Consider the following 14,505-nt stretch of genomic DNA (forward strand, 5'->3'; position numbering starts at 1 on the left):
ATCCATGTTTTAATTTAAACCGTATTCCTGTTGTGTAGTTCTGAGCTTGCCAAAAAACAAGATTACTTAAATTGTTAAAGTTATGCATTATTTTGATTACCAGTTTTTAATAATAAGTTCATATTAAATCATATAAAACAGAAAAATTTAAACATTTCATACGGTACTATTATTTGTAAAAAATGTTAACAAAGTATTAAAGTCTTAATGCTTTGTGAATTCAATTAATCAAACAGTCTTTGCTGAATCTTAAAATTGAACGGTATCCAGAAAGAAAAAGAAAAAACAGAATTTGTTGGGGGTTAACGGATTACATAGGGCCCTAATAATGTTATTTCTGTTCAATACTTATTAAATTGTTGTTAAATTTTAGAAGTTTCATGATTTCAAATAATTACTCATGATCTTTGTAAAATTTCTTTTAACCATTAAAATGGAATCATAATGAAACAGAAATTTGGGGGAAAATAAAACAGAATTTTTGGAAAAATAAAAACGGAGCTCGCTGAGGTTTGAAACAGAGCCTGGGTAATAGGTGAACTCTTACCAGGCCCGGCAGACGGCTGACGAGCCCGAAGGCCTGACTGAGGGAGCCCAGGGCCGCGGCACCAGCCGGAAGTCCAGAGACGGCTGCACTCAGTAAACTGTGCATGTCTGAGCCTACAGCATGGTTCCTCAACACATGAAGCGCTTCACCCAGACGGTCATCCATCTTACTCTGCTAAGAAGACAAATTACTCAAACCACCACTGAGTTTATCAAATGCACAAGACAGTATGCAACTGTGATTGTCAATGAAAATGTTATTTATTTATATACAGGCATACACATGCATACACAGATACACACATGCATGCATGCATACCAAGATATACACATGCATGCATGCATACAAAGATATACACATGCATGCATGCACACAAAGATATACACATGCATGCATACAAAGATATACACATGCATGCATGCACACAAAGATATACACTTGCATGCATGCACGCACAGATACACACATGCATGCATGCACGCACAGATACACACATGCAAGCATGCACAGATACACACATGCAAGCATGCACAGATACACACATGCATGCATGCACAGATACACACATGCATGCATGCATGCACAGATACACACATGCATGCATGCACAGATACACACATGCATGCATGCACAGATACACACATGCATGCATACACTGATACACACATGCATGCATACACTGATACACACATGCATGCATGCACAGATACACACATGCATGCATGCACAGGTACACACATGCATGCATGCACAGGTACACACAGGCTTGCATACGCATGCATATATCCTGTGCAACACAGCAAAATCTCTAGTTTAAAATTAAGCTGTGTGCTCACAAGGACCACAAAGTCATATATTTAAAGCAATGCAACTGTTTTGATAAACGGTGACCCAGAACATACCGGTGCCTGAAGTCCTGTCTCGAATCCAGGCGATGGAGCAGGCTGAGAAGAACCTTTGGGCCACTGAGATGCAGAGGCTAAAGACACAAACACAGAAGTCAATAAAGCCCGGTGCAGCCTGGCTGAAACACTGTTGAGTGTCGCACAGCAGATGGCACCACAGAGCCATTCACACAGGAATAAAAGCTTCAGGAAACCCACCAGCAACATTTGAAGGAGAGCCCACGGGGGTGGAAGGGGTCGAGGAGAAGCTGTTGCCATTATTGTCAGAGGGATATATCTAAAAACGACAAGAGACACTATTAATTAAAACGGTTGAGCTGTAAGAGATCTGTAATTTGTGTTTATCACAGTTTAATACATTACCCAAATATCATATATCAATGTAATTCCAGAAACATTTTTAAACCACTAGTTTATAGGGGTGTAACGATACTCTCATGTCACGATTCGATACTGAACTCACGATACGATATTATTGCGATACTCCAAGACATATGATAAAAAGTTAACAAAAAATGTATTGTTGATTTAAATGCTAAATTTGATGTTACATTGTGTGTGTAAATGCATAGGTTTGGACTCAGTGCTGGAAACCCAATGCAGGACAATAGAGACACCAGAATAACAATATTCATGATCAGAAGCTCAAAATACACAATTATTTTAGATGAATACGCTTGCACTCTTTCACTGACTAGATATATTAAAAATAATGAAAACCACTTTTACTGGTAACATCAGACATTTGGCATTAACAGGACACACAAATATTCCTCCATTGCATTATTATACATTATATTCAACATTATATATAGTAGTTTAATGTAGTACTGACACTAAAACTCTGTATTTTTCATTTTGGGTGAGTTATACACAATACATATTGTCAGTATCCATGATACATATTGATGCCTATTTGCATTGCGATTTAAAGTGACACGAGATATTGTTACAGGCCTACTAGTTTATCATCATATTTAATTGTAAATGACAGCAAACTCACCGAAACAAGAGCTTTTCCGATCTCTGCGCCCGAGCTCCCTGCATTCCCGCCTCTGTTTACTGTATTGACAGAGATAGATTGTTTTATTTAATGGCATGTCAGCATCTAAGGCTATTTTCATGGGAAAAAATAAAATTACAATTTAATAAAACAAATTAATAAAACCAAGCAAACAAACACAACAAGTCATATTACACAATTTTTTTTGTATTGACAGGGAATGAAGCTCATGTTTACAGGTGAACTGCATTGGAATGGGAGCATGTGACCGCAGGAAAGCTCTGTGGTGGAGTCTTACCCATGATGCTGTCGCTCCCGTTTATGGGTGGCGTGTGGTTGGGAACGCCGTATCCAGCAGAAGTGGAGTGAAAGCTGGAGGGAATATTGACCTCGCTCCCGTGGAGAGGATAGTTCTGCGGCGACAGGGGCAAAGGCTGGCGCTTCTGCACACCAAACACACACACACACGAAATTATTATTCATTAGCATGTGGCAAACGTGTCACGTTATCTAACTGCGTTTACACTGGCACATAAAATCCGATCTTTTAAGCCGCGTTTCCACCGCTGGATCTTTCCCCGGGAACTAAAACTTTGGGCTTTCTTTCTTTTTTATTAGACAATAATTGAATGCATGCAAAATTGTAAAAGAAAAACTGATCGTACATCATTTCAAAAACTGTTGAGGATAAAATACACAAAAAAGCCGATGGCTTATTCCCATTGTGGTCCTCGATGTTTACAAAATATAGGAACAGATCATACATGGAGAAAAATCATCGACAAGTTCAGCATCTATCACTTCATCCCTTTTAAGTTAGTGATAACAAAACAATTTTTTAACTTCCTTTCTAAAAACACTTTTAATTTGTAACTGCTTTATACAACAAGGTAACTCATTCCAGGCTATAGCACTAGTGTAAAGAAAATAATTCATCCCCATTATACTCTTAAAGGGATCGTTCACCCAAAAATGTAAACTTTGTCAGTATTTACTCTCCCTCATGTTGTTCAACCCCGTAAGACCTTCGTTCATCTTCGGAACACGAATTAAGATATTTTTGATTAAATCTGAGAGCTGGATCACTCCTCCATAGGCTTCTAAGGGATTGAAACTTGTTCCCCGAAAAGTTATTAAAGACATCGTTAAAATAGTCCAAGTGACTACAGAAAGTAACACTTTCATGGTCCCTAAAACCCAGGGTTGACGCAAACTAAGCTAAAACATAGCTGACTAGCCACCTAAACCGGCTTCATGGTATAGGCTCCAGGTGTTCAAAGTGACTTTTATAAATAAAACAGCTTTGCTACTGAAAGCTACATTATATTCCTTAGCAATGATGAGATAACTTCACTGTAATTAATTAAACAAACACAGTTTTGCAGCGACACAGACATTGTAAATGTTTGAAATGAATGTATATGTGTGTGTACTGTAATATGTTAGTATGTCTGTCAGGAGATTTTAACTCTCCTGCTAGGCTGTTGTTGAAAATAACAACTTGTTCTGAAGTGACACGCCTGGTTTAATAAAGGTTAACTAACTAACTATTATTCATGAGCACGTGGCAATTGCACACATCCATATCATCCAGATCTGGTGCTGCCTAAAAGCCTTTCAGACTTTAGAAACATTCGATTGCTTTTCCACATGCGGCAATTAACTGCATTTTTTTTCTGTGGTCTCTGACTCATCAGAAAGAAGGAGGAAAAAAAACATGGAAATAGCTCCTGATGACATCTGTAGGTTTCAGAAGCTTTATCACAGATGTAGAAACTTGCATGTAATGTGTATACAGTACATTGATACATTTAATAAATTAACCTCACTTTATGGTTCCAGAATGCTCCTATTTAATGCAATATATTATATTAACGACACAATTTGTCAATATTTATTTTCATGAAGTTCCCAAAACAATGTGGTGAATATTTAACAATTAACTGCGTGTTTTCTGTGATTTCTGGATCATTAGAAACGGGAGCAAAAACATCTTTTGATCTATTTTGTGACCTTATGAATCAAAGATCAGGTTTTAGAAACTTGATCACAGATCGAAACACATACAGAAACTTCATTTCAACACATACAGAAAGCATTTAATTAATATTCAGTTTATTTCATAATAAATTAATTTTAACTTTGTTATAGAATGCTCCAATTTACTCTATATTAGCTCTTCCAAATCAATTAATCGTATTTAACATGAAAAGTTTGTTTAATTAATATGTGTAAATATATACATGCACACACGTATATATTTATTTATATACATATATGCGTACACACACACACACATATATATATACATACATACACACATATTATACAATATATGTATTTGTATCTATGTATATGTATAACAAACTTTTATGTTAAATGCGATTAATCGAGTTGACAGCACTACTCAATATATTATATAAACAATTAGGTAACATTTCACAATAAGGTTTAATTTGTTAACATTAGTTAACATGAACTAACATTAATAAATGCTTTGAAAATATCTTGCTCATGTTATCTAATGCGCTAACTAATGCTAACAAATGAAACTTTGTAAAGTGGTACAAAAAGTACATTAATTTAATAAACATTCAATTTAATGAAGTTCAAAACAATGGTGAACACTGATGAAAAATTTACTTTTTTTTAACCATACGAGTTTGAGATCATGTTTTATTGTCCTCATTCCTAATGAATAGTCAAGTCACATTTATTAATAAAGTGCAGATTGTGTCAAAGCAGCTTCACATTAATAAACAAGAAATAACAGTATCAATGTTGCAAAGTTCTTCAATTTGCTCTGTAACGCAAAACTTGATTTAATTTAATTCAAACACAGTGTGAAAAATGCAAAGTTCATTAGATATGAAGCAAACTAAACGAACTCCAGAAGATAAGATTCATTATTCAAGCATATTAGAAAGAGTCATTTGTAAGACTGAATGCAGTTCTTCATGGCTCACCTGTGGGTTTATGGAGGAGAACGGGGCCGGCTGACCGATGTGAGGAGAGTTACTCATAACCGGAGGATAACCCGACTGACCCCAATGATCCGGGAGCCCGTCTGATAAAACAAGATCCACTAATCAATGCTCGTTATTCATGGAAAACGTGTAATCCAGATGAAACCGTCTGGAAGAGCAACTTTGAAATTCTGCTCTTATATAATCATCAAATATATGGACGTGAAGTACATTATATTGTAGGATATAAAACTAGAATAGATAAGAAATATTAGAACATATGAAAAACAGTTTGGCGTCAAATATTTGACAACAAAAGATTCTTTTCACTAATCACTGGCTTTTTATATTAAACATCTACCTTAATATTTATGTATTTAAATAGTCTAATGTGAATTGAAACGCACAATCTGAGCCAAATATGAACAATTGCAAGAGCCTACTGTAAAAAAAATTAAATTAATTAATTTAAATACATTTCTTGAATAAAATATGAATTATTAATCGGATGTATTGTTGTCATTACATTTAGAGAAGATAATAAATATGATACGTTTATTTAAAAGTGCATGTAGCAATACATTTTTATAAAAGGGCCAAAAAAAGGGCAAAATTTGTTTTTTACAAAGTTCAACAATCAATTGGATGATCTGGATTCTGTTGGGAAAATTACAAAAAAATAGTACAAAAATAAATAAATAAATCTAATAAAAATAATTACAAAAAAAACATCATCACTGATGTTTAGGGTCCAATTCTCACTATTAGCTATGACTTTTGCCTTAATAAACTCCTAATTACTGCTTATTAATAGTTAGTAAGCTATTTAAGTTTAGGTTTTGGGTAGGATTAGAGATGTAAAATATGTTCATGCAGAATAAGGCAGTAATATGTGCTTTACAAGTACTAATGAACAGCCAATATCCTAGTAATTTGCATGCTAATAAACAACTAGTTAATAGTGAGAACTGGACCCTGAACTAAAGTGTCGTTCGATCTCCTGCGTGTTTACACATACCTTGCATGTTAAAAAAGCCTGGATAAAGATTTCCCGCTTTAGAGCCGGGGTATCCGGTGCCGTCCTGGTTATAGTCGTCACCGGTGGAGCCTGGGTAGGCCTGCCAAGCAGAAGAAGAAAAAGCTGGGATTTAGGTCATGAGGATGTGATGTGGACTCGTCCAGAAGATGTGGTTCTGCTTTAGGCCACAGTATGAGTGCATGTGCAATAAATTAGGAAACATTCATCGGAGATCAGAGAACGAATCCTGACTCGAGGGACACTTCCTATCCATTTATTACATACACATACATGTATTTACACACTTTTTTTCTTCTCCGAGTTATAAATGTTTATATTTTTTTATTTGCCACTTCACAAGTGCTAATTTCAGGAATGATTAAGGAGGAGTAGGGCGCGATTTCATGCCTTGATTCCTGAATCCAGGCATAAAAACTGAATTTATTGTATAATGTGGAATTTCACGGAATTTGACAAATATAGGATGAATAAATCAAAAGCAAGACAGTGCACTAAAATTAAAATCGCACCATAAACTAGTGTCTGTGAAGTTTATTTATTTTGTATGATTAAAAGCTAAATTTGATTGCCAGAAAAAACACGGGGGCTGTTGTTCTTAAATCATTGATTATTATTAAAATGTAATTAAACCATTGAAATGGAATCCAGAATCCAGAAAACTTAAAACAAATAACAGAATTTTGTAAAAATAAATAACAAAATAGTTTGAGAAACTATTTCTAAACATGTATTTATTTAAAAATATATAAACAAATTGTTGTTAAATTGTATAATTTTCATGTTTTCAATTAATTAGATATGCTTTTTGATCACTAAAATTGACTTTAACCATTAAAATGGAAATCCAAAACGGGGGGGGGGGGGGGGGGGGGGGACGTAATCCAGAAAAATTCAAACGGAAAAAAAACATGGAAGAAAAAAAATGTCAAGGGCCCTAGATGAGTCACAATGAGAGATTAAACTAGCATTTTGTTGCGCCACATGTTCAACGCTTGAATATTATTATTATAATTATAATTTAAAGTGTCTGATGTGAAGAGCATCTGATCAGGGTTTGATTAAACAGATATAACGAGTAGTCTCTAGTTGAAGGCATCATGTAAAAAAAAAAAACGCTGTATACATTGTTTTTCACCGATACAATACAAATGACAAAGCACGCCTGTCTAGACATGAAAGGGTGTTAATATCATGAACATGTGACCAAATTACGAGCCAATTAAACACAACAAAGGGGTCAAATACAAGCAACGCTCCACTGATCGGATGTCAGTGACAGTAAAAATCCAAAGAAAATAAATAAACGGCACAAAATAGAAGAAAAGATGCCGAAGATGATGCATGCACACAAGAAAGAAAGAAAGAAAGAGAGAAAAAGAGATGCATTCCCAATTACAGAGCCATCTGCCCATTCCTGGAGACCGGCCAACACCGCAGACAGCTGGAGACGCATGGAGAGAACGAGGAGGGAAAAATGAAAGGAAAGAGAAATAGATGAGGACAGGGAGAATAAAAATAGAGGGACTATTTGAGGGCCGTAGAGACAATGAGACCAGTGTTAAGAACAGTGGTGCAATAACCCAGGCATAAAACTGATGAGGTTACATGAAAATATACCAGTGCAATTTCTGAGATGCTGTTCTAGTTTGAATTTTCTTTTAAAATTGTAGTTATTTTAATAATGTTGTTGTTTGTTATGTTAGTAATGCTGATGTGTGTTATTTTTATCAGTGATCTATTTTTTTCTTTCGATAAGTACTTCAGCAAATCAAGTACAGACTGTTTCAAAGCAGCTTTACTGAAAATGCATGTTTCAAATGTTAAAATTAACAAGTTTTACAGGGCCAATCAAGGAAAACAAATCTTTAAAATTTATAAAATAAAACCTAATTCGCTTATTTTACAGAAATACTGCATTAGATAATGTTTCAGTGTTTCCTTACACTTATTTGTGATTAGAATACAAAACTGTTTTTATGGTTTAAGTAACTATAATAACGTGATATATACACGGTAGGATTTCAGTACAATTCAGTTTTTCTAAGAAAGTGTTTAATGTTTTATTTCTCATATCTTTTAGATAACTGGTATCAATCCTAGACAGGTTTGTTAAAGTCCATCTGTGGTGAAAATCCAGCTTTTAAAGTTGTTTATGTCTCTATGTGGTGTTTTTAATATGCTTTAAGACAAACCATGTGTAAATTCATAAGTCGACAGCATTGCCGAGTATTTTCTGCTTAAAACTGCAGTGAACCAAAGACAGTCTCAAAAACACGCTTTATAATCGCTGACGTCACAAACTACTTTTTTCCCCCAGAATTCTATGATATAAAAACCCAGTTGCATGTTTTAAATGACTAATTGCGCGATATAAACATGCAATTCTGAGACGAAAAAAAAATCTGAATTGTGAGATTTATTTTTTATTCTATGGCAGAAACAAGCGCAATCCTACTTATATTGCACTTACATTAATTTGAAACAAGCATACGGTAGTAAAATTTGATTATCAGCTGTGACCAAATTACCGATTAAAGGGATCGTTTACTCAAAATTAAGATAGTCATAGTTTTGTCATGTTTTTAAACAACTATGATTTTTTTCCGTCCCTGGAACGTAAAACAAAAAATTCTGCAGATTTGCCAAGTTGCTCTTGGCTCAACAGACCCAAACTATTATTCACTGAAAATGCAAATGTGACGGCTCCTGATCACTGGGATAATTTTATTAAAATAAATAGAGCAGCTGAGAAGCTAAATTTCCACAGACAGAAAATCATACGATCATATGAGGGTGTGTGAATGACGACGACTTTGCTTTAAATTAAGTCTGAAATTCAGGGTACATTTGCTGTTTTTTAATACTTTGTGAGTAAATATTGTCAAATATTCATTTAATATCAGCTATTGTGCGTGCATCTTATATAATTACTGTATTTTCCAGAAATTAAGTATTACCTAACTATAAGTCGCACTGGGTCTAAATTGCATTGATAGAAAAAAAGCCATTACATTCAGAAGTAACAAAAATATGTTAAAATAAAAATGGGGAAATACACTATATAATTAAACTTGAGCTCACGTACGTCTCAGTAAAATGACTGAAAAAAATTGAGTTTTAGTGTCAGTACTACATTAAACTACTATATATAATGTTGAATATAATGTATAATAACGCAATGGGGGAATATTTGTGTGTCCTGTTAATGCCAAATGTCTGATGTTACCAGAAAAAGTGGTTTCATTATTTTAAATATATCTAGTCAGTGAAAGAGTGCAAGCGTATTCATCTAAAATAATTGTGTATTTTCAGCTTCTGATCATGAATATTGTTATTCTGGTGTCTCTATTGTCCTGCATTGGGTTTCCAGCACCGAGTCCAAACCTATGCATTTACACACACAATGTAATATCAAATTTAGCATTTTAATCAACAGTTCATTTCTTGTTAACCTTTTATCATATGTCTTGGAAAATCACAATAATATTGTATCGTGAGTTCAGTATCGTGATATGTATCGAATCGTGACATGAGTGTATCATTACACCCCTGAAAAAACAAAAAACATGACTTAAGATTTTGGAAAATACGTTAAAATTGTATTTATCGCCTTACATTTTGCTCTGTACTGGAAACAAGGAAAACCGAACAGTTTTAAATAGGAAACAGAGCATGCACCGCTGCCCACGTCAGCTCTCCAAGGCCTCGGAGGAATTACTGGATGAGCACTTTGTCCATGCAAGAGATTTGCAAAGGCAGTGTGTGAGGGAGGGGTGTTTTGACTGCATGCACATGCAAGCATGAATGCACGACTGCATGCACAACAAACACAACCATAAAGGGAAAGACAACATTTGCACACTCCCGTGGAGAGACTATAGGCAGCTCGCAGTATGTATGTAGTGTGTGTGTGTGTGTGTGTGTGTGTGTTTTGGGTCAGATTGATGGCACGTGGCGTGATAATCTGGGCTCAGACACTAACGAGGCCACGTCGACACTCACCGAAGAAATAGACGTCGGCAATCCATGAGGAACCTTCCGGATCTTTTTGGGCAGCGGATCTGAAATTAAAGCATTATTAGTAGATCACAAATACATGCCAAAGACTGATTAAGCTGATCATGATTGATGAGCTGATGCAAAAGACGACACCTCATGATTTTCAAAAACCACACATTTTCATGACAGACTCAGTGTCAACATTGCATGTGCCCATAATGCATAAGGGAAAATATCACTAAATATGCCACTTGAATATAATACAAGACTGTAAGATATCGAAATAATAGAATAATATTGCGATTTTATTAAATAAATGAACTGCATGCATGTAAATCCCCCATTCTGAAACCAGCAGCGCATGTATATTAAGGATGCACGATAAATCAGCCGATAAATGTTTATTTTTAATGTTATTGTTATCGGCCTGATGAAAACAAACGTGGTTGATTTATTAAAGCTGATAACTAACGCATTATTTCCTTCAGCTGAGACACTTCAGGTGAGCACTGTTCAACATGATGGTTTTGAATTATTTTAAATATGATTGGAATCACTTTGAAAAGGAAAATACAGTAAAGTGAAGTCCGTCATATAGGCTACAAAAAATTATAATGAGAACATTGTAATTGTGTGCTTAAAACTTTTGTTTTGCAATCAGGCTCTCAAAAATTATAAAAAAAAATAGGATTTAGATTTATCGGCCAATATATCGGTTATCGGCTTTCAAATATAAATTATCATCGTTTTATCGATATCAGGTCAAAAATTTCATATCAGTGCATCCCTGATAAATATATTTATCGGCAACACATCAGAATAAAAGCTATTTTACAGTCCAATAGTATTATTACAATACATTTCTTATTTTGTTTAAAATATATATTTAATAATAATAACAACAAAAAAATCATTATCATTATTAAAATAGTAGTATTTTATAGTCATACTGATTTGGTCAAAAACTGCCAATGAAAACTTAAACGGAAAGCTTTTTTTATTTTATTTTATTACTTTTTTTGTTACTAGAAAAGCTTTGAGTTATTTTTTTTTATAAAGAGTAAACAAAAGTTTCTCCCAAATTGTTCAGACCTGATGAGCTTTGAAAAGGTCTGGTTTTAAACTTTATGGTCACTGGAAAAGGTTCGAGTTAGTTTTTCCCAAATCGTTCAGCTTGGAAAAGGTCTGACTACGTGAGACTAGGAAATCTTTTTAAAGTGGTCATTATGCAAATATTGTTAACAACCAACCAATCACAAGTCAGCATATCTATCAAACCCAGAGCCATGAGGTTGAAATGCACCGATTTTTTTTTTTTTAAATGCCTTAATAATACCCAGCGTTATTTGGATCTCATCTCACCAATGTTGGAGTCGGCCGGCCTCCGGCGGTGAGGACTGTAGAACTGAGAAGAGACTTTCATGCCCGGCGAGGAAAGCCCATCGGACCCCGGGATGTTAATATCACCTGGCAAATGCTGCGGCTAAACATAAATAAGAGCTCTATGAAGATGAAACCCACCTTACAACTTAAAAACAACTTAATAACAGCAAATGTTATGTGTCCATTACCTGTGTTACGGGGTAGCCTCTTTCAGATTTCCCTGGGGGGGTAAAAACACAAAAAAATCTTGTATTCAGGCAAAACGGTTCATTTATTACACTTGGGTTACTAATGGCTAGGCCGATACAGAATCTGAAATTATTTTTTGCTGTTGTTTAAAAAAAATTGTGCTGGCTGTAGGAACAAATCTAAGAAAATCTGGGAATGCATTGAGCACGCATTTAACTTCAATATTGTGGCGCAAATCTGAGCGAAACAGGATACTTGACGCTTGACACCCATGCTAAAGTTGACTAAAAATAGTTAAATTAATGCCTTAATTAAAAAAAAAAATAAGGAAAAATACTAACTTTAAGGACACCAATTTTCTTTGTGAATGAATAATGTATCGTAAATAAATAAATGTTCTTCCTTTAAATACAGGGTGCATAAGTCAGGACACCCCTATGTTGAATCCCCATAGAGACAGCAGATTTTTATGTTTAAAGGCCAGTTATTTCATGGATGAGGATACTATCATCCTGATAAAGTTCCCTTGATACATTTTTCCCCCCTCTTTTTAGTCAACTTTAGCATAGGTTTTTTCACTTATGCTAAGCACTGTATATATATATAAAAATAAAGTCATTTTAATATATATATATATATATATATATATATATATATATATATATACAGTATATATATTTATAAATATATATATAAAGTAATTTTAAGGCATTAAAACCTCTCCCTTTAGTTCACTCACACTCCAAATTGTAATAAAAGTATAAATATTAAAATTAGACACACACGTGTATGCATGCATGTATATATATATATATATATATATAAGTATATTTTTATATTGTAAATATAAATCAAATTATTTTAAATGAGATGTATATATATATATACACACACACTTATATATAATTTTTATAACATTTGTAATGTAAATGTAAATAAATAAATGTAAATATAATTGCATTCGTTTTAATATTGTGCACACACACACACACACACACACACACACACACACACACACACACACACACACACACACACACACACACCTCTCTAAAAAAGTGATGAAGCTGTGCTACTAGTAAACTAACATTACAACAAACTAACGCACTAGATATGAAACTAATGGTGCTTGTGATTTATTCATGACTGCTAATGTTGGTGTGAGTGTCGCCGGCCTCCATCTGTCTGCGTGTGACCTCGCCTGGCCGAGGTGCACCGGTTATGGGTTTAAGACTGGGCACAAACAACAAATTGTCCCATTATAAATGCCTAAGTGGTAATTAGTTAAAAAGCAACCCCCACCCGGCTTTAAAGCCCAGAGAGGCGCGTGGATTTAACCCCCCCGCAGGATAATCCCTGCGTGACCTAAACCTGCTCAGGACAGCGGGACAGTTACACATCAGGCTGATCTACTGTGGAAATGAGGTCGATTCCATGTATAGTTTGTCACTAACACACACACACGAGTCTCCAAAAACACCTCAAGAACAATCCATCATTTTAAAAATCTAAACTCTCTAAAGTTACTGTGTGAAATTTTGCGGGTGTTGCGTTAACTTACCGTCAATATCCAAGTTGTACATGCCGTCATGCTCAGGGTAGTGAGGCCCGTCTCCATACAGCTAACACACAAAAACACACAATCATATACAACAGCTGCATTGAGAACACACATTTAAAAGTAGGGATGGGTACCGAAACCCGGTATTAAACGGGCCCCGGGGCTGAATATTGAAAGACTGCTGTATCGATGAGCTCGGACGTTATCGGTTCTGGAAAAACACACGAAGGCCTACTGTTTATTATTGCTATAAAGACGTTATTATTATTTTTTGATCATCTCGCCAGCCATTTCTATAAATAATAATAATAAACCATTTGAGAGAGAGAGAGAGAGAGAGAGAGATTAAAATTTAAATTATTTAAAATTACACACACAAAAATCTTTACACAAAAATTATTTGAAAGGTTGGATTTTTCCTCATTTTTTTAATTGACACCAATTTTCTTTATGAATGAATAATAAAGAAAAGGCCTTTGGGATTAAAATATCCCACATCATCACATTCCCTTCACCATATCTAGAGATCGGCATGGGGAAGTTTTCATAAGATAATCTCTCAATGCAAATCATACCAGCTATTAGCCTAACTGAAATAACACCATGCCGAACTCTAGGTATGGTGAAGAGTGTGTGTATATTAAGTTTAGAGAGAGGGTCATGAAAAATGCTGGTCTCTTAACTAACATTATAGATGGAAGATATAATTGATAAAACCAAAAGAGTCTAAGCTTAAGAGATATAAAGGGCAGGGACAGATCCGGACGGACGGACACACACACACACACACACACACACACACACGTGACACATCTAACATTCATGCAGCCTGCAGGTGAGAGATCAGCGTGAGACCGAACAGGTAAACATGAGGATCACCAGCAACGGTCCGATAATCTCCCACACTGACCGA

The 14,505-nt window shown here is 34.9% G+C and overlaps 1 protein-coding gene across 12 annotated transcripts in view; it reads right to left on the bottom strand.

Annotated features, from left to right (window-relative positions):
* Positions 1-14,505, bottom strand: part of tcf3a (transcription factor 3a) — a 50,394-nt gene that overhangs the window by 14,328 nt on the left and 21,561 nt on the right. For 6 of the 12 annotated variants that reach the window (XM_077222139.1, XM_077222144.1, XM_077222141.1 and 3 more), the window contains exons 5-15: positions 13,593-13,653; positions 12,031-12,062; positions 11,822-11,942; positions 10,463-10,521; positions 6,440-6,539; positions 5,422-5,522; positions 2,754-2,898; positions 2,456-2,514; positions 1,651-1,729; positions 1,450-1,526; positions 548-718 (exon numbers count right to left, since the gene is read on the bottom strand). In XM_077222139.1, the coding sequence (XP_077078254.1) occupies positions 548-718; positions 1,450-1,526; positions 1,651-1,729; positions 2,456-2,514; positions 2,754-2,898; positions 5,422-5,522; positions 6,440-6,539; positions 10,463-10,521; positions 11,822-11,942; positions 12,031-12,062; positions 13,593-13,653 (1,005 nt within the window). Of the gene's footprint in view, positions 1-547; positions 722-1,449; positions 1,527-1,650; positions 1,730-2,455; positions 2,515-2,753; positions 2,899-5,421; positions 5,523-6,439; positions 6,540-10,462; positions 10,522-11,821; positions 11,943-12,030; positions 12,063-13,592; positions 13,654-14,505 lie in introns of all 12 variants that reach the window. The other 6 variants (XM_077222142.1, XM_077222138.1, XM_077222140.1 and 3 more) reach the window with 1 other exon arrangement.

The sequence above is a fragment of the Siphateles boraxobius genome, unplaced genomic scaffold, assembly GCF_051911475.1.
Source record: "Siphateles boraxobius isolate OS27281-9 unplaced genomic scaffold, OSU_SipBor_1 86, whole genome shotgun sequence".
NCBI lineage: Eukaryota > Metazoa > Chordata > Actinopteri > Cypriniformes > Leuciscidae > Siphateles > Siphateles boraxobius.